This window comes from Dicentrarchus labrax, unplaced genomic scaffold (assembly GCF_905237075.1).
Source record: "Dicentrarchus labrax unplaced genomic scaffold, dlabrax2021, whole genome shotgun sequence".
In the NCBI taxonomy this organism is placed as follows: domain Eukaryota; kingdom Metazoa; phylum Chordata; class Actinopteri; family Moronidae; genus Dicentrarchus; species Dicentrarchus labrax.
Genome location: NW_026136706.1, coordinates 21,214,966 through 21,240,056, shown reverse-complemented (window position 1 = coordinate 21,240,056; position 25,091 = coordinate 21,214,966). Strand labels below are relative to the sequence as shown.

Below are 25,091 nucleotides of genomic sequence, written 5' to 3'. Positions count from 1 at the left end.
AACAGCTAGCAATTGTATTATACATGCTTTGTGAAGCATTAATGATAGGCAGCTTGCATTTGGATCATGAATTACACTATGTTTTTTCTCACTGTATTTAATGTTCACTTAATCTTTAGGTCTGTCGATGGTAATGATGTTTGGTGATTTGGTATTTTTATGTATGTGTGTATGCCTGTTCACGTGTGTTTCAGCTTTGTTCAACCTTATTCCTGTGGGCCTCAGAGTTGTCGCCATTCAGTCCGTGAAGACAGGGTTATACATCGCCATGAACGGGGAGGGCCATCTGTACACATCAGTAAGCAGGCTATTCTATTCTACTGCATGTCTTGAAGATGTACTTGATTATGTTTCAACATAAGTGCATACAAAAATCTGCATTACACTCAGCCACAATGCATTATGCTAAATATGCACTCTGATTTAAGGCATGTTTGTGTCTGTACTGTGTGTGTTTTACATATGAAAACTAGATATTCACGTATAGATAGTAGATTGTAGATAAATTCATCAACTCTGACGGCATGCAAGACACTATTCCCAATAAGGGGCCCTAAACATGTCTCAGATATTTACCACATTTGCAACAGGATAATTGCATTTCTCTGAAGGTTAGGGATCCCATTAAGCAGAAATTCATGCATACATGTTTCTATTAATCTGCTTAATGCTCCCCAGAGTTTTTTTTTACCATGTAGGAAAAAAAGCATTTATATCAGGTGACATATTTTGCTTTCATGCTCTTACACCGTATATCACACAGTGTCAATATTAAGGTCTATAAAAGTGAATTAGATGTATGCTGCTGGCTGAGGAATGCTGTGACACATTTGTTTAGCATAATGTAAACCATACTTTAAAGTAAATGAAATGCAGAGCTGTTTCTGACCAGAGTTAGGACATCTGAAGAGCAGCCAATCTTTTTCACTTCGTAGTCACCCACTGTTATTGACTACCTCTCTTAAAAATAAACTAGACTTCTTCGGGCAAGACAGCCAAGAGGGTGATAAGACCTTGCCCAGCACAGATAGTGCTTCCAGTCTCACTCCCCTTACTCTGTCCTCTCCCAGTCATTCCAGTCAATCAGTTGGAAGAGCACTGAGAGTAGTGCTCCTCTCCCAGACAGCAGTATCCATCAGAATCACTGCCCCTTCCTCCATCTGCTGCCCTCTTGTTCCTAATCCTCAGAGCGCAAAGCAGGAATTGCCATCTTATTCTTCATTCATTACCTTGGAGGTTTAGAGGGGCTACTTCTCTTACTGTACAATGCGCCAGTATTCCAGTGGAATTCTATAATACTTAATCACTGCATGACTTAAGCCGTCAAATGAAATTCATTTGAGAAGGATTGACCTAAAATCCTATGGATTTTGTCAAGGAATTGTATGGTGGGGATTATGAATTAATATATTCTATGGGTGCACTAAACTGCAGAACATACAATAAGGTATAATTTGTATGATTGCGCATGATCAGTTTCCCTGTTGGACACAAAATTTATTGTAGCACCATACCTTGAAATGTAGAGCTTCAAATGTTATGTTCTTGTGGATTTTCAGACCCAACTTTAAACTTTTAATGTATACACTTTAAGGAAGTTTGTTTTAATTCATTTATCTAATCTAATTCAATTCAATTAATTCAACCTACTGTACAAGACAATAAAGGCCAAAAGCTAACATTTGGACAAACATTAAAACTTAAAAAAATAAAATAAACTAAATAAAAAAAGGTTCAAATCAGCCTTAAGTCTTAACACAAGAATGGGTGGAAATAAACATAATTTTATAAAATAATATATATATATATATATATATATATATATATATATATATATATAATATAAAGAAATAATGTTGCATGTAAAATAAAGATAATCTGTTTGTGTGCTTCAGTGCTTCCTGTACAGATCTGGTGCAGATATTTGCGTTAGAATCTGTATTATTAATAATGCCCAGTATATAGATGCATAAATCGTTAAAACTGTGTACATGCACAGTAAATCTCAAGGTACTGTATGTACATTACAAAAATAGTAGTGGGCATACAAAATCATGAAATGAATAAAGGACCTCGTCCACACAGATAATCTGTGTTTGACATATGTTTATGTGATTTTGCTACTCTACTTGTCACATTCAATAACTGTGAGTTGTTTCTGGCGCCTGAACGTTGATCTCCAATGGTTTGGCGTCTCTGTAGTAAGCTGACAATTACTGCTGTGAAAACTCACATCCAAGTGTTGATAGCCAGATCTGTTTTAGAGCAGATAAATACTGCTATTTGGCATTCAAGTTAACCTACAGCTTGCAGCAGCGTTTGTAACTGTGATATTACGTTCAGAAACATTTTGTCATTTAGGGTTTTTGTTGTTTTGGCCACAAGCTAGCCACTAGACATGTTTAGTCCAGGCAGAAGTGCTGTGAAGTGGACCTTGTTGAGCCCAGTCGGGGCGTTGTGTTCCTTCAGCACAGTTTGCCCTGCTCCTCTCTTCAAGCAGCTCCCCTGCTCCATTTGCAGCTTATTTCTGTGCTAATGGAGGTTCTGATCAGACCTCAACTATCCAGCCACCCACTCAAAGGTCTTTCTTTGCTCCGTAGTGTGTGAATTACTTGGGTAATGGCAGCCTTGTAAGATGTTCCTCATCCTCCTCCATCTCCTCCTCCCTCTTTCTTTCTGCCTCTTCTCTTCTACTCTGTAAGCAAGGTACAACCATTCCTCCCATTATCGCTCTGTTTCCAAGATCGTTTGCTAGCGAGGATCTGGCAGTCGACCTTTTCTACCCATTATGAGTATTTGATTATAGAGCACTCACATTTTCAGAAACTACTTTGAAGGTTATATTAATGCAGGAGAACATGTTGATTTGGAGTTGGTCTGTGCACACAGCATGTAGGGAAAATCAGCAAAAAAACAACCTGTTTTTATTGGAAGAAGTATTCTTTCTCAATATGGCATCATTTCCCTGAAGCAAAGCCATTTTTATTAACTAGAATTCAAGTCACTTGGTCAGTTGTTATTCTTTCACAATATTAAATATGAAATACATTACATAGGCTTTTGACGTACTTTGGTAATGAATGACATTCAATTTTAAAACAGATGAGGTGAATCAAAAGGAGAGCCCCACTCTTTCAGGAACTAGATGGAAAGCCCATTCAGGGCTTCTGGTAGTGCATCATATTCTTTTGTGTGAAGCACCCAAGGCGCAGCGTACGGCTCGAATGACAGAGATAGAATCAAAGTGACTGTGCAGCCTGGTACAAAGGACACACCATGGAATAAAGGAGAGTTCAATCATCTCAACCCTTTTTAATCTGCTCTTTTTGTATCTGAGCCAATAAACTCCCGGCTAATTTCTCCTCCAGGCTGCTCCCTGGATCGGGTATTTCCTCTGAAATGTAATAAGAGGAAAGGAATTTCTCCTCTTGCTTGTTGTAGAAGGTAGGGGAAACAGGCTTTGTGGCAATCCCTAGATAACTGTAATAAAAGTCCTTATACAAAACCAGACAAATTCAAATGAGATAAAAACATAAAAATCTTAATTATTCTGTAGGGACTATGGTATTAAATCCCTAAAAGCAAACAAGGAAGTCTTGAGTTGTATAGTTTTGTTACACATGATGAAATGATGGTATCAGAGAATGCAACTCCCTAGTGCTGATTTTGTTGTTTTTCTGTCCTGCTAATACAGTCTCCTACCATCTCTCCAGTGTAAAGGTTGGGCATTTCATGGTTGCCTGGTTTTCTTTAGAGCTAGTTCCCCATTCCCTCACTTCACTGGAGTCTCTCACTGCAGGCTGTCTGTATCAGGAGTCTGCACTTGTTAGTGCTACCTTTCATGATTGTCAAATTGACTTGCCACATCACTTGAGTGGTCCTTTTAGAAATGCAATCCTTGAGAGGGCCAATCTGGAGCAGTGCAGTGGCTTTAGCTTCACTTGTTGGAGGCTGTATCATCAGCCGTATGAACACAGAAGACTAAGTGCATCTGTTTCCTGTAGTGCCCAATACAGAATGTATGAAAGCTCGAAGGAGCTTGACGTGAGGTCTCCCCCTCAGTTTGTATCAGTATGAAAATGAAAGTGCATGGCGCCTGTGTGTAGGGAAGAATAGAAAAGAGCAGCTTATTCAGGAGTCGGTGGTGTGAAACCAAGAGAGTCCTATGAGAAGGCTCAAGCCACGACTCCCCCGGGTTGGGGCATTTGATATTTTCCCACCAACATTCTTATTAATCTTTTAACCTCATAGGCCGTTTTTCTAATGCTGCTCTCAAATGTTCTGCCTATTTGGGACACCCCTCCTACAGATGCCCTTTGCTCCCTTGCTTTCATCTTCAGGTGTCTTGCAAAGACATGGCATTTCATAGGTGGAGAATTCAGTTCCACCTCATATTAAAACGACCTTTCAGTTAGAGATCACAGAAGATTAGGATATTTAAAAAAAAACAATTTGAGATATGTGCACTGCACATCCAGGCTTATGTTATATCTTCTTAATCTACTGTATATGCATCCCTTTTATTCATAGATAAGCTTATGATTCGCCTAGTCACACGAGCATAAGCAGAGGAATCATATCATTTCATTCGCTGCAGCCCAGTAAATCCTCACTACTCCATAGTTTCATGTTCAGCTTGTGAACAAACTCATGCCACTGATCAATATCATACGGTCTGTACAGTGCTGACCGTTTAAGAGAATGGAGATGAAGACAATCCAAAACAGAGGCATCTGGCTCAGCTTATGAGCTGAGTTCCACCGGCCACTTTTATATAACTCTGCTCTGCTGCAAAAGAGGCATGATCTGCAGACAGTTAGGAAACAAGGTTCAGTGTAAAAATGCTATTCTAGCTATATACTTGAAGCATATGGAGAGAATAAATATAAACACATGAACATCAACAGAATTGTGACACTTCTTCACAAAACACCATGTGAGTATGAGCACACACGTGTGTGAGTGTTTGTGTTGTTGTTGTGTGTGTGTAGGCTACATGCAGCATCAGTGCCCAACAGATGGCTTTGTGTGAATATGTTTTATTGGTGTTGAATGAATGAAAAATGAAAACGATCTTTTTCACACTTTCATGGATGTTTTTTGGAAGGAGAAACAATGAAGATGGGGCATCAGGGGCAGTCTTTTAATGCTAATGGAGCCCCTGGCATTTAGATGTGAATTACTTACACATGTCAACAATCAATAGTTGGATTTTCACACTTTTGAAAACTTACATAAAACGTATGTAATGAAATGAAAAAAAACAAAAAACATTTGCAACAACTATAGTGACAGTGATTCATTTCTGTCACCTTGACATACCATAGTAGCATGCATGATGGGAAATCAGGTCAGGCAACCTTATCTTCTATACTTGCGAAAATGTTGCATTGTTAGCTTGGAAGACAAAAGTGGGACAAAAATGCCACTTTTAACAAACATTTATTCATTTTAAATACAGGCATTCCTAGCATCAACATTTTATTTGTCAGAGACCACGCTTTTTAACGGTCTGTTTATGTCTTAAACCACATTAACAAATCCAAAGACACGCGTAACAACACAGTAGTCTAGCAGCAGGGTGGGTGCTGACCATAATATTTTCACATTCCCACAGATCTTGGGTAACTATAGTAATTACACGGAAGATTTTGCCTCCGGAGGAGTGTCAGGCTCAGAGTTGAGGTGGGGGGAGCCTCATTATCTCCAAAGCATTGCTCTCTCTTGCATTTAATGCAGTGTCACTGTCAGGAAGGGTGGTGGTCATAAGGGCTGAAGGGAGAGCAGCTTCATGCATTAATGAACAACAAGGTCGGAGGTAGGCGTCAAAGCTGAACTGGTGAACTGCTGGTCGGGGCCAAGAGGAGCTAAGAATAGACAGACCGGTCCTTCAGCCATTTAATATCACTGTTGTTATTAATAGCTTTATAATGAATGAACACTCTTGGTTTGTTATAAAATCTTACAGCTTGAAAAATACTCACACTGGCAGAATATTTGTTTGCTTCATATCAGTTGTGCTCTATGGAGTTGTAGTTTGAGATGTGCCAGTGCTGCATCACAGCAGTGAGTTACCCGCCCCAAAACAGGGAGTCCCCCTGCGGTGTTTTTGGCTTTACCTGTGGGGATTATGCCTCTCTGAACAATAAATCATAAATAGCTGATTTGTCCTCTATCTCTTTACAGGTCAACAGCTTAAGGTCTATTAATATCACATCTCCTCCTGTTCCTCAGTCACCCTGTTATTCCCCTGTTTATTTAAGGCAATTAAGAGTCATGAAGTGCAGCTGTTTTCTGAATCACTGGCACATATTTATGATATGCCATATAGCAGTGAAGTGACTGAATGTGCTGGGAGGAATATCAGGGAATACATAATGGATGTCCAGGATGTCACCATGTGTTTTTGCTGTGAGGCTTGTTACCATATCACCCTACCAACCATCTTGTAAATTAATTTCAGTTCAGCTCCTTTAAGTAGTCCCGGTGGATATGTGTGGTATATGGAGCGTAGTCTCTGGTCTCATGCTTGCAGACCAATAGACCAATTCCTGGGTTCCTCTTTTCCCTAAACCTACTGTAACATACTGTAGGTGGGTACAAACATATTTGAACAAAACTTAAAACATCTGGGACAGTGTTGCATATGGGTAACCATAAAGTACATGGTGCACAAAATAAACCTGAAAATGAAAACTTATTTTGAACTAAGGAAAATAATTCCTCAACCAAGCTGTTCTTATAAGGTTTTTTGCTCCATTTTACATCTATTCATTTTTCCCATTAAAATTGTTTGCTTTAGTTTCAGTGCTTTGCTTTGTTGAGGGCCCTGCCTCAGTGCTACACAATGGCCTTTCCTTTACCAGACAGTGCTGCATTGCACAGTTACGATAAAAAAGCCTCTGTGAGCTTCCCAGAAATCCCTTTTCTGCATCTGTAACATTGTTTATCTGTATCTTCATAGAAGCATGTTCCTGCTGTATTTCTCCTCCCCAAGTGGGCTGACTTTCTACCGTGGTGGCCATCAGCCAACTATCGATCTGTCAGCTAGAGCTTACGCTGAATCTCCCTCATCCATCTGGGATAATCCTTACATCTCTATTAAAATGGAGTAGCCAAAAACACACAAAGCGTGGTTAGTCTGCATGATTTGAAGCTGCAGTAATAGCTATAAATTATGTGTTGCTGACAGATAATGGGAAAGCAGGAAGGAATACAAATATTGCATTGACTCGTTGGGAGACTGAGAGCTTAGAGAGAAACAGAGAGAGGGAACTCTGTGGTGTGTTTTGCTGGGAAAGCCCTGCTGTGGTCAATATAATCAGTGTTGCATGCAGGCAACCACTGCTCGTTGCCCCCATTTGTCTGCTGCACCTTCTGCTAGAAGCATTCACCATTTTGAGTGACAAAAAAAACATACTATCCAACAAAACCAACAGCCTTTAGAATAACAAACTATTACACTATTATCATAGCAGGTTAAAGAAAACCTTGTATCGAATGCAGAGTACTAATATTTGTGTTCTCTGTGGCTAACAAATGAAAGGACACTGGAAATGTTATTAACCCCATCTCCTCTCTAATATTACCCTTTTAAAAGACAATCTTTAGGGGTATTTATTTCCATAAGGGAGTTCTAATCTACTCATATGGGCTGTGCTGTGGTTGCCTACATATAGACTTCCTGATTTCTACGCTGAATGCTTGATGTGTTAGATACCACAGAGGATGTTCCAAATGGTGCTAAACTGCATTTTTAATGTAGTATTTGAATACCAGAAGTAATCATATTTTATTACCACACAGCATGTGTTAAAAAATTATTACTTCTTATTTTTGAGTGCTTGAGTCAAGTACTTTCAATCATGAATTAATAAATAACCAACCAATGAAACATTAAATCAACCTTTTTTTGAGGACCATTTGAAAATATTCAAAGTAAACATCAAAAAGGCTATACTGGATTATTAGTTGTGATTTATCCATGTGGTACTCTCCATCTAAATTGAATTATTTGCCAGAATATACATTTATATTTGTTTTATTTTCTTTCTTTACATGGTTTTAAAAGATGCTCTGGATCTGCCTCCATCGACTTCTCACACCTCCTTCACAAAGTGAATATACTAATATCATTGACTAATATCAAACAAGCACCTCTTCTCCAATTGCTTTTAGTTTGATGTGAAAAAGTCATATGTTCATCAAAATAAAACACTGTAGATCAAATTTACATTCACAACTGCTGTCACCAGGTTGTTTAGACTTGAAGTGGATATTGGCCTGTAAAAAAACTTTCAAGTAACACTAGCTGTCCAATATAAACAGATTATCATGGAACAAATGTTTGGCCTGTTGATGAGGTTGTGATGATGAATGGCTATACCTGCAGGATGTCACCCATCTGAACAACCCCCCCCTCCTGTGGGTAGTTCTTTTGTGATGTGATGTAAAGGATCAAGGATGGCTTTATTATCTCCAAAGGGCAATTTGTTGTTTGTTGTACAGATGGTAGTATATACATAAGCAATATAACCGTCAGAGAACTAACAACAGATCGTAAATAGAATACTACACTATAATTACAATACAAAGAGAAAGTTATTTTTTGCATTGTTCATTTGCTTGTCAAAGAAATAAACTTCCTAACTTAGGACTTCCATCAGAAAGGTGCATGACAGATGCGTTGGAGGAAGATGAACAACGAGAGACTGTAACTCTTTTTACTTACCATTCCAATGGTTAACTATTCAAAGAAGTCTGTAATCTTCATGTAAGCAATTAGTATCACTCACTGATTCAGTCACTTGTTATTTTTATAAGCTATGATCAACCTACCTCTTTTACTTTAAATTAGTATCGACGGGCAGCAACATTAATTCATACTAAGCACTATGTGCTTATTATGTCCTTCTTATCAGTGCTATTGTCTGTATTCTCGTGTTTTTATTTTAAGAGTTTGAAAAATGCTTGTTCGAAGAGTGGGCCTTTATACTGCTCAGACTCAGGCTGCTATATAACAAAGACCAATTTTGTTGTTGTGTGTGAGTGTAAGTGTGTGTTTACACCAATGAGCAGCATAAATAAAGGAGAAACAGAAGACGAGTAGGCGCAAGGAACAGGGAACTCAGATATTCATCTTTGTTCCTCTGTGAGACCCACAGAGGATCTGTTAGTATGTAGATATACAGATGGCATCATTGTCATTTCTCCATGAATACATATTGCAGTAGCTATCAGGGCAAACATGTCTAGCCTGTTCACTGTATTAATGACCCTAGTCCTGGCCTAATTGCTTTCCCAGTGTGTAAATGTCAAGCACCATGCAAATACAAATGGCACACTTGTGCTTGTTGCCTCAAGAGCGGTATATTGTGCAAATGAGCAGCGGAGAGATGAGAGCTTGAAAAGCAACAAGTAGTCCTCAGGAAATCAATATCCAAACAGTAACAATGCGTATCACTTGCAAACTCATGTCAGACTGAACTGTCTGTTTAACTCTAGTTCTGTCCAGATGATCCTGTTAAACCTTCTGGGAATTTATTCTTTCTGTGGTGGAACAGAAGTAGCTTCACTCAGTTTCAGTTTCCCCATGGTAATTATCCAGTTTCTTATTATAAGAAACTTTGGAGAATTGATCTGTATTTGTTTTTTATAATCTCAAATATCAGATGGTAAAAATACCACATGGAAGTTGATAAAGTGTTTTTATGAAGCAGCATGGCTAAAAACGTTTTTTTTAGCGCCACTAAGAGGCAAAACGTTTTACTCATCTAGTAAAATATCTCATGTCTACAACACCAGTAGGCATTCAAGGTTCCCAGAGCATGAATGCAATTGACTTCTGACTTTTTCTTCTAGTACCACCATGAGGTTCACATTTGTAATTTTTAGTAAAATGTCTCAACCACTATTGGAAGATTGACATAAAATGTTCCCCCTCAGGTTGAATTATGATCTCTTATCCTTTCTTCTAAGGCCATAATCAGGTCAAAATGAATTCTAATACTGGTGGTTTATGACTAAATACCTGCAAAACCAATGACATTCCCATCAGCCTCAGCTTTATGTTTTGTGCTACTTAATTAAATTGCTAATTAATAAAATGACCAAATGTTAGCATGCTAACGCACTGAACTAAACATGGTAAAAAGGAATCCCCGCCTCTAACTGTGTGCTGATGTTAGTTTTTTAGCCCAAAGCACTGTAAAGCCTCACAGAGCCGCTAGCATGGCTTTAGACTTTTAGTCATATTTCTCTGGAGTATAAACCACAGAATAGGAATTACAGCACCTTTTGAGTGATTTTGAGTATTTCTGGTGCATACTATAATACTATTTAGCATCAAGGAATGATTCATAGTGAAATTCTGCAAGGTTATGGCTCTTTTATCATGGCTCAAACCTCAGAAGGACTTTTGTGTCATGCCCATGGGGTTGCAGGTTCAAGTCTTGTTCAAGCTGTTCTCCGTGGCTGGATCAAAGTGTGGGTGTGAATGTCTGTATGTGAAGGATGGAGATTCTTCTTCTGCGACCAAAAAAAAGCCCTCGATGTCCTGCCTGCCTGCAGGTGTTATAGCTACAGTTCTCTCTTTTCCTCCACAAGAATCCGTCTTCCTTTTCTACTTCCACCCATGAAATGAAAGTAACATTTTATCAAGCTTCACCCCTGGAGTTGTAAAAATCAATACAGTGAGAGCTCTTGCAGAAAGGTTGTAAATCATGAAAATTCGCTCTCTTAAATCTGAACTAATCCTCTCTCCACTATGTCTATGTGGCTCTTCACACTGTGAGTCAGGCAATACAACATCTACTAGCAGAGCACTAGAAACTGCAGGTTTGGGGACAAGTGTGTTTGGGTGTACATTATTTGTTAAACTGTCAATATATCATTGGTCTAAGAATGACACTGTGGTACCTCATGTAAAATTGTGAAATAATTTATTCTGTATGAAAATAGTATCTTTAGTAAGAATAGCTCTGTAAATATTTGTACTGTACGATCTTATGGTTACCGTACTTAGACCACAGCATCACTCTAGAGGACAGCGTGTCAGAAGGAGATACACCCACGCTCACCATACTACCACAAAGCTATTCATACTAGAAATGTGTATATGCACACAGAAAAAGATGTTTATGGCTTTTTAGATAAAAACAAAAGCAAATTTCAAACCTCATTGTTGTATTAAGTAACGTATATTAATTAAAATCTTCTACACATGATGTGAAGGAAACCTTTGTCCCAAACCACCAAAAACAAAATACTTAACTTTAGAGGGACTTGAGCGGTAAATACCGGCACAGAGTTACCTAGGATGAAAGGCACCAGGTGGGTGCAGGAATACAAATGCGCCTCAGGCTGAGAGTCACTGTGTTAGAATTTTCCCCAGAGAAAAGACAGGTTCTGCCCCTATGCAACTGCACATTTTGTCTTGTTTAAAATCTGGTCTTCTTGGAACCTGGATTTTGTCTTAGGCCTTGCAATAACCAAGAGGACTGACAAGATCTCAGAGTATGCAAAAGATTATAAGGAACATTTTAAAATCAGCTCTATGAGAGCCAATGCATGGAGGCTTTATGAGTGCTTGTTAAAAGTTTTGCTAATTAGTATCCCTCCCCTTAAATTGTGTTTGGTTTGTTTGATTATGAGACAAAATACATCATTTGGAATAATGCATTAGAGCTTCAGACAGTACCACAGGATTTTGATTAGCTGCAGGTAAAGTACTGACTACATTCAGTAGAGGAATTCCCCAGCTCAAATATGGCAGCTGATGGACAGGCCGGTTGGTTTCGTAGTTCCTTTCTGGCTGACTGGTTGAATCACTCAGCCTTCCAGCTGTAGCCATGTCACATTTTATCCTCAGAGAGAGACAGGCTGTTGGGGAAACCTCTACTGTCTTCATGCGCAGGCACTCAGGTTGAGGGCTCTGGCTGCATGTCAACAAGGTTTCAGAAGAAATAGACACTTGTGAAATGGCTCCTCTACAGTCAAATTTCAAAAATACCCAAGGAAAAGCAGGAGTCTCTGTACCCAAATCCCTCAATCCTATTACATATCAAACAAAGACACTTTGAAGATGTAGCTGTTCAGGTGTTCAGATTTACTATACAACAGTTCCAACATCTGGCTTTATGTATAGCCATCATCACACATATGGTAGTAATTGTGCGATATAACCTATGGTGAACCGTTCATAATGCCAGCAGTAATAGTTACATCTACTTATGTAATGCGCTTGCATCCAGATTATGCACTGCACTACAACCACTGCCCATGAATGATTACCTCATTGTGCCCATAATATTACCGTTCACACTGACCTTTGATGTAAGATACACAGACAGCTGGAATCCGTTGTAATAATATAAACTTGGCTCCATAAATCTGGGGATAAGTGCAGTTGGATGTGGCCACCAGAAATAATCCTGTTTACAGGGAAATATTAGTGTAATTTTCCAGTAAATGGTCTTTTGCAATTAGCTCCTCAACTATAAATAATTTAGAATTTACAATTATTTACAGGTTTTCAATGCATGCTGTTAAGGTTTAGATTTTTTTTTATGATTTTCCTTTTCTACAATTCTAGTCCACCATTGGTTTCCATTTCAGTAAGATATGAAAATCAATAAGAACCTTCTTGATAGTCAGTAGTAAAATAAGAATTAGAGACTTCAGATGATATTCACATACAATTCTTGCTGCCATGTGAGAGCTACAATGATTCAATCATCTAGAAAGAAAGACCCTCACACATCTAAAGTATAAGCAGCTGTGTATAACATTGTTGTTAGAGAGTAACCACTTAGTCATACACTGTACAGACAGTTCCAAGACTGCTATCAAACTTTTGACCCCCTGAATCATTCAGGCTCCCCTTCCCTCCAAAACACAGTATAAATTAAGCCCTTAAAATTGTCTGTGTTTGTATTTGTGCTCAGACACCATTTCATGCCAAAACTGGTACCGAAATTGCACCTCACTCCATTGTATCTGCATAAACACAACCTCTGCTGTGCCATTCCACCCACACAGTGCCAGGTGTCAGTTTAGAGCCACAAAATTGGCACAAAGACGAAAGGCCAAACAATGCAGGTGTGCCTGACAAAAATGGCATTGCACCTGCATTTTCCCTGCCTCTGCTTCTATGAAAATCAGTCAGCCAGATAAGAATTATTTGTAGTTATGTTGCTAAAATTCCGTTGCAAGTTTAGTTATAAGAAAACACAATAGGTAGAGTATGCTAAAACCCCAAAGACAGCTATGAAACAATAAAATGTGGGGTTATCTTTAAAAGCATCGGATATGATATTTCACATTATAGACTGTGTATGTGGATTATTTAGGCCTTGCAGATAATTCATGCAATCACATGCCTGACTTGTGTGTCGTGTTTCTTATGTCACAATTTAAGTTTGATGCTGCCATTATTGTTTTTTTTAGTTAATCCCATGAAAAGACCAAAACCAACAATGTGATAGGCTGGGGAAGTCGAAAATTCCTGAGAGACAGACAGTCTGTGGCATTCCGCCCTATTCCATCCATAACTACTGAACATGTAAATCTGTAGAAAAAAAAAATTAACAAATATAGTATTTAATAAAAAAAAAAAGGCTCAATTCAAGGCAGGGTGCTGGGATTTTTAGTAAACATCATTCAAAAAGGAGAAAAAATTCAGTATTTGTTATTTGTTGGGGACTATTTTCAGCTGCATTTGGTGCTAGTTAGTATTTACGGCACCAGGATGTTGTTTGTGGGATTGACTCAAATAAAACCGCAGTGCCCATGTCACCCATTGCAAAAGTGGGGCCAAGAATAGAGGTCTATTGTACAGAGGAATACAACATATCAGGCTTTGCAAACACAGAATATACCTGTTAGCTGAATCAGTTTATTGTGGGTTTTGGTCTTTTCATGGGATTCAATGAAAATGAGTAATATATAAAATATTGACAGCCTTATAGCCTTATTCTTTAAATCTTAGCAATGTCTTTCCATGAATGTGAATCTTTTACAACTGGTGAGTTGAACCCTTCATCAACAACAACAGTAACAAAACGGAAGCTCAACTAACAACAAAAACAGCAGCAATGCCACCACTGCCACAAAAAAATAAAACAGCATTACTAACATGAGTAAGAAGACCAGCACATTGAATGTTAAAATCCACAGTAACACACTTACATGTTTTAGCTGTCCCAATGTGATTACATGAGATGCAGAGACAACAAAAGGGATGAGTTGCTCTTTCCTCTCCCACTGCAGTTTATTCATATAACTGAATGCTCACTAGAGTAGAGAGCTGAGACGAGGAAGATGTTTAAGTGCAAAGCAGCAAGAGAGAGAGTCACCGATAAGTGAATCTACAAGCAGAGGACATGCACTTCCTCTTTCAAAAAAAAACTGGGACACTGTTCCTAAGGGTGTAAACAACACAGAGCAGAGACACAAACACACAGAGAGGAGAAACAGCTCCATACCTGGAGACGCCTCATTCTGTCTGTATGTGCACTGTAACTCTGCCGTACAATGAGCATCTATTTATTTATTTCTGTATGTACAGGACTTGCAGGAGTGTGCATGTGCGCTTCAGTAAATTAGTGTGTGTGTCTGTGTGACATGTCTGATATATGCTTGTCAGCTTGTTGAGCAGGGCAGACTGCTGGCTTGCCTGACAAGAGATGACTAGCCAATCTAGCAAAAAATCTGGCCGCCTTGACACCAATCTGGCACCAATTTACGGATCAACAGCAGTGGAGTGGACTCACACACACACACACACATGAATTCAAACTCACACACACACACACACACACACACACACACACACACACACACACACACACACACACACAGACACACTGAGAAGTACTCGAAACCCCACTGGCCTAGGAGTGGGTGGTTGCGCTTTGTTTGTGTGTTTGCTCACCAACAGGCTCTCTTGCAGTGCTGTGTGTTTTCTATAGTATGAGCAAAGCAATTGTTTTCTCTTGCAGACTTTACTGTGTTTTTCAATGATTTATTCCAAAGGCTCATGATGTTTGCCACTTTACGGCCATGCCTTCCTCTGTGTGTGTTTATCCAAATTGAAGTATAAATATATGAGTATAATGCCTGCTGTTTACTAACCAGTTTAGCCCTGTTTACTTTTTTTCATTGCAGTTTCAAAACTAACCCAACAAATAATGAAGAAATTACAAGAATTCAATAGCGAAAGCAAATAGTTTCAACATTTGTTTTTTATTGAGAAAAAAGACAAGGTCAAAGGGGTACATACAAATACACATACACACACCTTAAAGGCACAGAATAACAATACCAAAAGCTGAAAACAACATATTAGATCAGAGATAGAAGAAAAGAAAGAAAAGACGTTGTAACGTAAACATTATTGTTACCTGCAACAAAGGACAAAAGGTAGATTAATATTCATATACATACAAACACATCTCCATATATATATACACACACACACACAGACGGGTGACAAATAAAAGGAGAAATCTCAATTAATGCAATATAAATGCAGATGCTTTTACATCGGTGCACTGCATGGTACAATTAAGCAATTGACATCCAATCATTGGGGCATGTATAAAATGCTAAGCAGGCCCAGTTGATTCAGATTTTTAGGCTGGCATGGTTTGTGTCCACTGTCCCCTTATAGGAAGGGTCACACAAATCAGTACAGAGGTGTTCTCCATCTTTTCCAGGATGGCAAAGCCCCCATCCATAGGGCACGAATGGTTTGATAACTACAGACATGTTATCAATCATATGCCTTTGCCATCACCGGATGTCAATTCAGCTGAACACTATGGGAGATTTTGGAGTTACCTGTTAGACGGCGCTCTCCACCACCATCATCAAAACACCAAATCAGGGAATTTGTGTATAATGGTGTTAATCTCTTCAGTAGAGTTCCAGAGACTTCTAGAATCAATGCCAAGGCATATTGAAGCTGTTCTGGCAGCATGTGGTGGCCCAACACCTGGCTAAGACACCTGTCTCTCTCTGTGTGTGTGTGTGTGTGTGTGTGTGTGTGTGTGTGTGTGTGTGCATGTGTGTACAGATTTCCACACATAAACAAACTGTCTATAGGCTACATCACACATACAATTACAGGCATACACATATACACACTCCCATTTATAGTTATTTCTTTGATTAAATAGACCAAAAAACAAACATTTTTAAGTGTTAAATTGTTGTCTCTTTGTAGCTTTAAATATGCATGCTTTCCCCATCATAATTTTGACTTTGTGACACACATTTGTCTTGATGGTTAACCAGAAATCTTATTCCAAATGGAAAATGTCATCACTGAGCAGACAGTTGTTTGGAGAGTTTGGTGTTTAGTCACATAAAATAACAGACATAAATCTTTAGCTTGATGTTCTCTTTTCTTCCTATTCAATCTAAATCACTTTAGAAGTGAAATTTGTATTATGCACTCTATAATGACATTCATTTTGGCTGCAACATTAAGTTGCCCTTTAACAGATTTTTCAGAGCATCTGTGAATCATTTTTCATTGAATTCCCTTCAGAACATTTGCAGAGTCTCTTATTAGGCTAGCTAAAAACTTCATACCAAGACAGACACTTTTAGCACATTTTATAAAGCCAGATTGTGACCTAAATCTTTATTGGACTTTTTGCATGCCACAGGTTTGTGTGCCACTGAGAAGGGTTGCACTTTTGTGTAACATTTCTAAGCATGAACTGTTTGTGTGTGATGTGTGTGAAATGTGCCAGGGGAGCTGTACTGGGCCAGTGTTAAAGGGTCTCTGCCTTTAGGGAAACTTTATTGAACACTTAAGTGCTTCTGGTGGCCAAACACCGTAAAAGTGTCAGTGCTTTTTGTCACCCTTTCAGTAAAATGCATATTTTTGCTCACTTGGGTTAAAAAGAAGGCATTTCAACAGCATGTTAAGGCCACTGTATACGCAAATGGTGTGATAGGAATGTCTGTTATGGTGAAATAAAATCATATTTCGCCCAGTAAATTTGCAGCAAAGCTTTGGAGTGCAGTCTGCTGGCTCACTGTTTTATGGCTGAAGAGATTAAGGTTTTTTGTTATCTGTCTACTTCATTGAATAAGGAAATAAAACATCTCTGCCTACAGAGTACAGGGGAATGGAAATGTATGCTACCTGTATCTGTATACAGGTAACATACAACATAAAATACAATACTTTTACAAAGAGACCATGTTTGCAAAGATTATGCAATAGTAAAAAAGGAATAAATTGAGGTGTTTGCTGCATTTTGCGATTTTTTAATAATCAGATCTGTTGTAATATCACTGTTTTTCCTGTCAGAACTAAGAGCCAAAATTAACTTTTTATTTAAAACTCTTTACAAATGAACGCAGACTTGATGATTTATAACATCATCACAATTTAAACTGAAGTCATTCATGAAACATGGTGTCAATTAAATACCCTATGACTTGCACTTGTAGCTGATAATTTGTCACAGCTCAAATCTGATGTATCACTTGAGTCAGTGTTGCAAAGCATGACAACATACACTTGCGCTGTCTGCAGATCCAAGTATCTGTGAAGAGCAGAGATATATTCCTCTGACATTGTGACTTTGAGGCTCAGCCATGAAGTCTCCTTGATCATACTTTGACTTGTGTCCTCTGTTTCTATGTCATACTCAAATCTACAGTCTAAAACCTATAACTCATAAAAAAACATACCATTACTGTTAATTTGTGTTTTTGGATAAGCACCTAATTGCAGGTGTTCTCTCTCAGATCTTCAGTTTATTGGTATGTACCTGTAAATATAAGGAACATTTTTTTCTTTCTGTGTATTATGTTATACTCTGGCTGTTTTCTCAGCACATGTGCTTCCAAACATGTGATGTGCATTCAGATCATTTAAGGTAGAAAAAAAAAGGAGGGTAACTGTAACTGTACACCGTCTGTGTACACAATTCATTCAGCTGTTTACTGGTGACTCTCTTCATTTGGTCCCTGTCTCCTCTTCCTCCTCTGGGTTTGATAATCAGACAGGTCTGCTGAAGCCCCCATTGTCTGCGGACACTGTTGACGTGACTCTTATACACATGAGAGCGGCTTAGCATTGTGAATGCAGCTCAGCTTTCTGGAGGTTGACCTTTTTCCATGGATTAATAGGTTTTATGCTGGCGGCATTAATAAACAATTTCTTCGTTTCCACAGTGGGGTAGTGAGCAGTCACTCTGCATATTAATGTGTGTCCCCCTCCCCGAATGAGCCTCCTCTCACCTACTTTTAGGCGGTCATGCACGGCAATTACCGCCCGTTTTGTGTTTTTTCCAAAGGATATTTATTTCTTGAGTGACTCTCTTTGCTCTCTTGTCTTTCATTGCCTATTCGTCTTTTTCAGGGCTTTTTATTTGAAACTCCCACTCTTTCCATCTGTCTGTATCCATTTGCCTCTTTTCGTTATTTTTTCTTTTATCTTACTTTTTTTTTCTGTAGGAACCGTATTCCTCTCAGGATCTGCCCCTTTCCCTCAACTGCATTCCTTTCTCTCTCTTAGTCAATCTCTTAGCCTTTTTTCGCTGTGAATTTACTTGACTGTTCCTTTATTTCTGTCGCTGTCTTCTTGCTTTGGTGACTGGGGCTGATTAGGTGGGGCTGAGCAGTTTTTGCCCCTCACGCTGTCAGTGGCCAAGGTCAATTATGGCCTTCCCTTTCAGAGCAGGGAGCCACTGATGTGGAGCGCCAGGCAGGGAGATGGAGTGGGAAGAAAATCAATCGTTTGGTGCCTCAAAAATGATTTGATTTGCAACTGGTGTGAAAGTGTGTGTTGTGTCTGAATCTCACTCTCCTTTTTCTTCTTCAATGTCACCCATATTTTTCCAAAATATTACTTTAATGTTGGTAGAATTATACAGCAAACCACTCTGAATTGAAGGATAATACTGACACAAACCTTTTTTCTGGGGCTTCGGCTGCTCCTTTAAAATGATCCCATAACAAGCTCCTCCTATTGAAGACATTACAATATAACAGGCTAAACATTATACATTGCCATGGCTTACATCAGATTCAGATCAGTGTGTATGTGCCATTTACATCAGACATTTACCATTTGATCATGAACAATATAAAACTTAAGGAAGAATGAAACTGAAGGGTGCTTAACAAGTAAAAAAAAAACAACAACTGACAGGTGGATATTGTTAGATTGTCATACCACATGTGGACGATGTGGAATTTGCATGCATCCCATGGGCTTTGATTTGTATGTATGGATACAACAGGCATACCCAGTTGACCTTGAGATGTTATCACCATATTAGTTATGACAAATGGAGTGCAGTGAGACCAAAACAGTAAAGCTGCGGGTCGTAAAACCAAAACAATGAATTGAAAGAGGTTAAAACACTCGTATAGGTTGAGAAAAGCGACCCCTTTCACAGTGCATGTAGTCATTTGAACCTATGGTAAAGGTCCAGTGTGTAACATTTAGGAGGCTCTATTGGCAGAAATGGAATATAATATTCATCGGTATTTTCTGTTAGTGTGTATGTATCACCTGAATATACAAATCTTTATGTTTTTGTTAGTATGAGCTGTTTATCTCAACAGGCGCCGGCGGTCGCCTTCCGTGGCGGCTGCCATTTTGAACCGCTGTGTTTCTACAGTAGCCTAGAAGACAGTACAGACAGTAGTTTGTTTGCATCTTTGTGGCAACATGTTATGGAAAGCCATCTGCTGGTTCAAAAGACATGCACAACATGATATGGGTGCAATATTTTGGTTGTCCACATACTTTTGGCCAAGTATTATATAGCTAGAGAAGTTGAAATTATTGCATATTTTAGATTATCAACAATTTCTGGTACATGAGTGAAACATTATTGAGGACAAATGACTGAACTGTGACTGTGGCAAGACAAAGGAGGAACATGATGAAAGCCTTCGGCTTGTCACTGACATTTGGCACACTTAAAACGCAGTCGACAAACAATGTGTCTGACATCGGCTGCCTTCACTGCTCTGATCTTCAAATCAAACTGATTATGGTGACTGGCAGTGCTACATTTTTGTTCAGCTTCAAGCACCATTCCACAAACAAACCACCTCCACTTGCTCTGCCTCCATAAACAAAGACAGACTTTTTGTGCGTCTATGTGAAGGCGTTTGATTAGCCACAATTATGGCCTTGGCACCAGCTTGTATGATTACTTTGACTCGAGGCTGTTTTTGTGTGTGCCGTTTAAGTAATCAGCGCTGGGCTAAACCTGGACTGGCATCAAAATGTTGTGTCTAATTACAGCAGCCAATCGACCTGCAGTGCAACTCACCTGACGAGGAAAAACTAGAATTAATTACCTAATTGAAGCAACTCAGGGAACCATGAAGGTAAAACTGTTTGCCTTCTAATCGGCTCAGCAACAGAGTTTGCTTCAGCATGAAAAGAGCATGTTTAAACATTCTCTCAAAGAACAAAGGTTATTTGGTTTCATTGAAGCGATGCAATGAAGACATTTGTTCTGGGTTGAAGAAATCACCCAAGTGAGTATTTTTATATTATACAATATATACAATTCTGTCACCTGTCCAGACAGGACACAGACTTTTCTTTCTGACAGCTTGAACATAATAAGCAGCCATTTGATAAGCTGCTGCTTGCTGCTGACACACAATAAATCTTAATGTGTACGACAAAATGAATAATGATGGGGTCGAGCCTGTGCATCGTCCAGAGGGAATGTTTATTTATTTCATATTAAACATGTCAGACAGCCTCGTGCTCAGGGTTTTTATCATGCTTCAGCCTGCAGTGTCTGGATTGTTCTGCTCAGCTGCTGTGACAGAATCAGCATTAATAGTTTTGATCCTAATCCCTACATTTGCCACTAGAATAGTCTGAAGTTAATTCTCTTGTGTAATGTAATCGCTGGCGAGACGGACCAACATCAGGATGTATGATTCCCCAACACATATCTCGCATAACAGTTCACCACTCTGAACTCTCAATGCCTGCACTTTTGACTGTTTCTCACTGTAATTGCAGTGTGAGTTTTTTTTTAACATCTCAACTGATTCTGTATACGCTCAGAAATGCCCACGAGTCCTCAATCAAGGATAGAGAGGACACTTAAAATATAGTCGGGTGCTTCTAAGGATGATTATGGTCATCCCAAGTGTCTCTCCGCTCCTTCCTGTACCCCTCTGCTTTCAGCTGAATGCTGTCGGATAAGCTCTGACAGGAGTAATTCACCAGGGGGGCTAATTACACCCTAATTGTGGCATAGTGTGACCTGTGTTAAAAACTGAGCATTTAGACCATAAATTATGTCCTGTGCAGCTACAGTATAGGACATTTATAGAGAGAAAGCCTCACTATAGTAACTATAAAATATAATTTAACATGGAAACGTTACTGAGAAGTATTATTGAGGATTCAAAAATTGTAAGGTTTTTCTTTAGGGATGGCAATGTCAGTCAGTCGCTCCACCATGGATTGTGATGAAATTTAACACAGACATTCCTGATCCCCAGAAGAGTCCTACTGACTTAGGTAGTCCTCTGACTTGTCCCCTAGCACCACCATGAGGTTGTTGTTTTTTGGTTTTTAAGGAAGTGTCTTGGCAGCTACTTGATAAATTGCTATTCAAATTTGTTTTATTCATTGCACCCAGTAGGGCTGTGTGTTGACCAGAATCTGGCAATACGATACGTATCACAATACAGGGGTTACAATTTAATATATTGTGATATATTACGATGCTGAAAACAAGGCAATATTGTGTATAGTTTGTTTATATTGTCATATAAAGAACACACTACCATATGCATAAAATCAATGGGATCGGCATTTGTATTTATCCCAGTCCATGAAACATTATAGCTCTCAGATTATGTTTACAATACTGCTATCTTAGCAGGGGGTTCCAACACAAAAACCAAGAAAGTGTTGTGATACTGTGTATTGATATATTCTTACACCCCAAGTGCCCAGAGGATGAACTTGACTCTGGTGATCTGTTCCTTTCCATCTTGTGCCATCAACAGGTCAAAGTTTTTACTTATCCAGTTAAATATTTGGATATCTATTTGATGGACTAGAACAAAATTTAGTACAGACATTCATGTCCCTTTTGGGATGAATTGTGAGAACTTTGGGGATCCCTCAACTTATCATCTCATTTTGAGTTATGACCAAATACCTGCAAAACTAACGACACTGGCCTCAAGTGAAGTTTGCCAATTATCAAATGTGAACATGGTAAACATTATACTTTATATCAGCATGTCAACAATGTGAGCATGTTAGTAAAGCAACGCTGTGCTTGTCCAGCCCCATAGAGCCGTAAAGTCATGTCAGTTTATGGATATCATTGATATCAGTTTTAAGAAATCTACACACAGGCTGCATCCATATTTTTGTATGATCTTATTTCACATTTGCCCATGTCTTTCAAACACAGCTGAATCAAAGAGGCATACTTTTTTAAACTGTTGCTTACTTTAGGTCCCTCAAGGATCTTCTTAGAGACTCCAGAGTCTGGCATTGAAGACCAGGGCAGTATGGGATGTATCAGAAGATTTTTACTTTGTCAGTTGTTCTTTGAGCCAGCTCAGTGTGAATCACCCACAACAGATGTGGCGAAACTCTCCATTGTGATGAGTGCGCTTTGATTAATACACCCCGATGAATGCCTTTATTTTTAGCCTGGCAGGGCGGACAATGTGGAAACGGTTTTTATTACCCTTCTGGTCGGAGATGAATGGGCAACAGCAGAGAGAGATGTGGTGCCTCGGTGTTCATTCGTCATTGCCAGATTGAGGTGTAAAGGATGAAGGAGTCACTTGATTAGTTCTATCATTATTCCTTCAGAAGACAGTCATAGACAAATTGCTAATAGAAGACATAGTATTTGGGAAGAATGATTCCCTTTGGGTTTTAACAAATAGAAAAAAATTGAAGAACAAGCCAGGAGTGTATGGATAGACATCTGGGGGAAAAGAAAGTGCTGATATTTCCAGTGCTGAGGTGCTGGGGTCAATGCCTAACAATATATACTTTCTGCCAGGAACATGGGCTAATTGACTAAACGAGTGCTCCTACATCTGATGTCAAGGTTAAGGCCAAGGAGAGAATGAGAGTTGCATTTCATCAGAGCAGGTCATTAGGCTCGGCTTGAATCAGAGCTGATAATAGCGGGAGAGACTCTGCAGCGCTCATCTTTTTCACGACAGGTGGAAGTATGAAGTCCATTTCACCTGGCGAGGCAGTGTCTGTGCCCGCCGTAACATTATTCTATACATTGTGAGCGTGGCATAAAATTGCCAATTCTCCTGGTGACCTCCATAAAAGTTATAATATCAATTATGAATCTGTTTCATTCTCTACCATGAATTATTCATTTCAGTCCACTAGAATGTCTTCCACATGTTATTCAATGTGAAATCGGTGTATTGTTTTTGGCTTGAAAGACCCTGTTTTTATAATCTGTGTGGTGCTTGTGTCTGTCTCTGCAGGAACTCTTTACAGCGGAGTGCAAGTTCAAAGAGTCGGTGTTTGAGAACTACTATGTGATCTACTCGTCCATGTTGTACAGACAACAGGAGTCGGGGAGAGCTTGGTTCCTAGGGCTCAATAAAGAGGGCCAAGCTATGAAGGGGAACCGAGTGAAAAAAACAAAACCAGCTGCTCACTTCCTGCCCAAGCCATTAGAAGGTATGTACTGTATATAGACACTCAACTGCTCAACTAAGACTAAAAGTCTGGGAATTTATCATTGTTCATTTTCATTATATAAAGATAGGTGTGGTGATATTCTATGTTTTTCCTTGAAACTGAACAATTTCCATTAAAGGACCGAAACTAACAATTAATTGAATCACTATCAATTATAATCTGTGTACCCAAAGCCTGATATATCTTATGCCTCTGTGACATACTTCCAAAAACTGTGCAAACTCATCAATAAACCACACCGTTGTATGATGAACATGGCCTGTATTTTTTATCAATCCCATATACACCATCCTGCTGCCATAAATACTTACTAGAGCACCAAATGTTATTAATATATGTTATTATATATAATTAGTCCACAGGTGAAAATAGTTGCTGACAAATGTGCTGCTACTACTGTTTGAGTATCATTCTCTGAAAGCTACAGAGCTCAGCTGTTTTAGGAAAGTTTAAATTCGTGACCTTGCTTTTTTTTTAAGATTTCTGTCCTCAGTAGGAGCCAGTGGCCTTGGGGCTGAGAGCCAGAGACTGGCTGCGGAAGTTGGAGCGAATCGAGAGATGTACTAAAACATTGGAGATTTGTTGACATTAAGAAAAATAATCGCCTTAAGGGTCAGATAACATCGTTTAAAGGGTCAGATCACATCCAAATCACAAAATAACTTATTTTCTCAGTTTCACTTTTATGTGCAGACATTTTTGACATATCCACCTCTGAAAGTTGTTCTAGGTGAACAACATTTTGTGAAGCAGGACTCTCAGAGATGGATTTCTCTTATTTCAGGCAAACAAAAGTGAAGCTGAATCTAGCAGTTTCCACTTGCCGTAGGGATTTAAAAAAGAATTCTATGTTTTGGGTGAGCTGACCTTTATAAAAAAAAGAAAAAAAAAGAAGAAGGGATTGAGAGTTAGATTTAAAAAATCATAACACAAAGAATTGTGGTGTAAAACGCAGCTTTCTGTTTTGTTTTTACTTATTTAAAGGGACTCAAGGGGCATAATTAGCATTTCCTCCCCATTTTCTCTTCACTTTTTACCACCGGAAGCGGTTTTTCAGCTGTCAACATGGCAAGAGACCTTGTTACTGTAAATGATGGCATCTTTTTGCAGCAGCAAACATAACATTTAGAAGGACACATAAATAAATCTGAATATATTTGGGTCAAAAACAACTGACAACAACGAGGCATGACTTGCCTTGTTATACTACAGGGCAGATGTCCAACACTATAAGACATGATCCTATCCTTAGTAGAGGTAAAACTATGAGAAATATCTGTTTGACATATTTTTGAATTCATGTGCTGATTCAATATTTGCTGCTGTAAGCAGACAGTGTAGGAGGCAGGACAGCTCTGTAAGTGCAATATGA

At 38.9% G+C, this 25,091-nt stretch overlaps 1 protein-coding gene across 3 annotated transcripts in view; it reads left to right on the top strand.

Annotated features, from left to right (window-relative positions):
* The window catches only part of fgf14 (fibroblast growth factor 14), a 101,280-nt gene that overhangs the window by 71,893 nt on the left and 4,296 nt on the right, over nucleotides 1–25,091 (top strand). For all 3 annotated transcript variants that reach the window (XM_051404659.1, XM_051404660.1, XM_051404661.1), the window contains exons 3-4: nucleotides 195–298; nucleotides 23,500–23,698. In XM_051404659.1, the coding sequence (XP_051260619.1) occupies nucleotides 195–298; nucleotides 23,500–23,698 (303 nt within the window). The remainder of the gene's footprint in view (nucleotides 1–194; nucleotides 299–23,499; nucleotides 23,699–25,091) is intronic.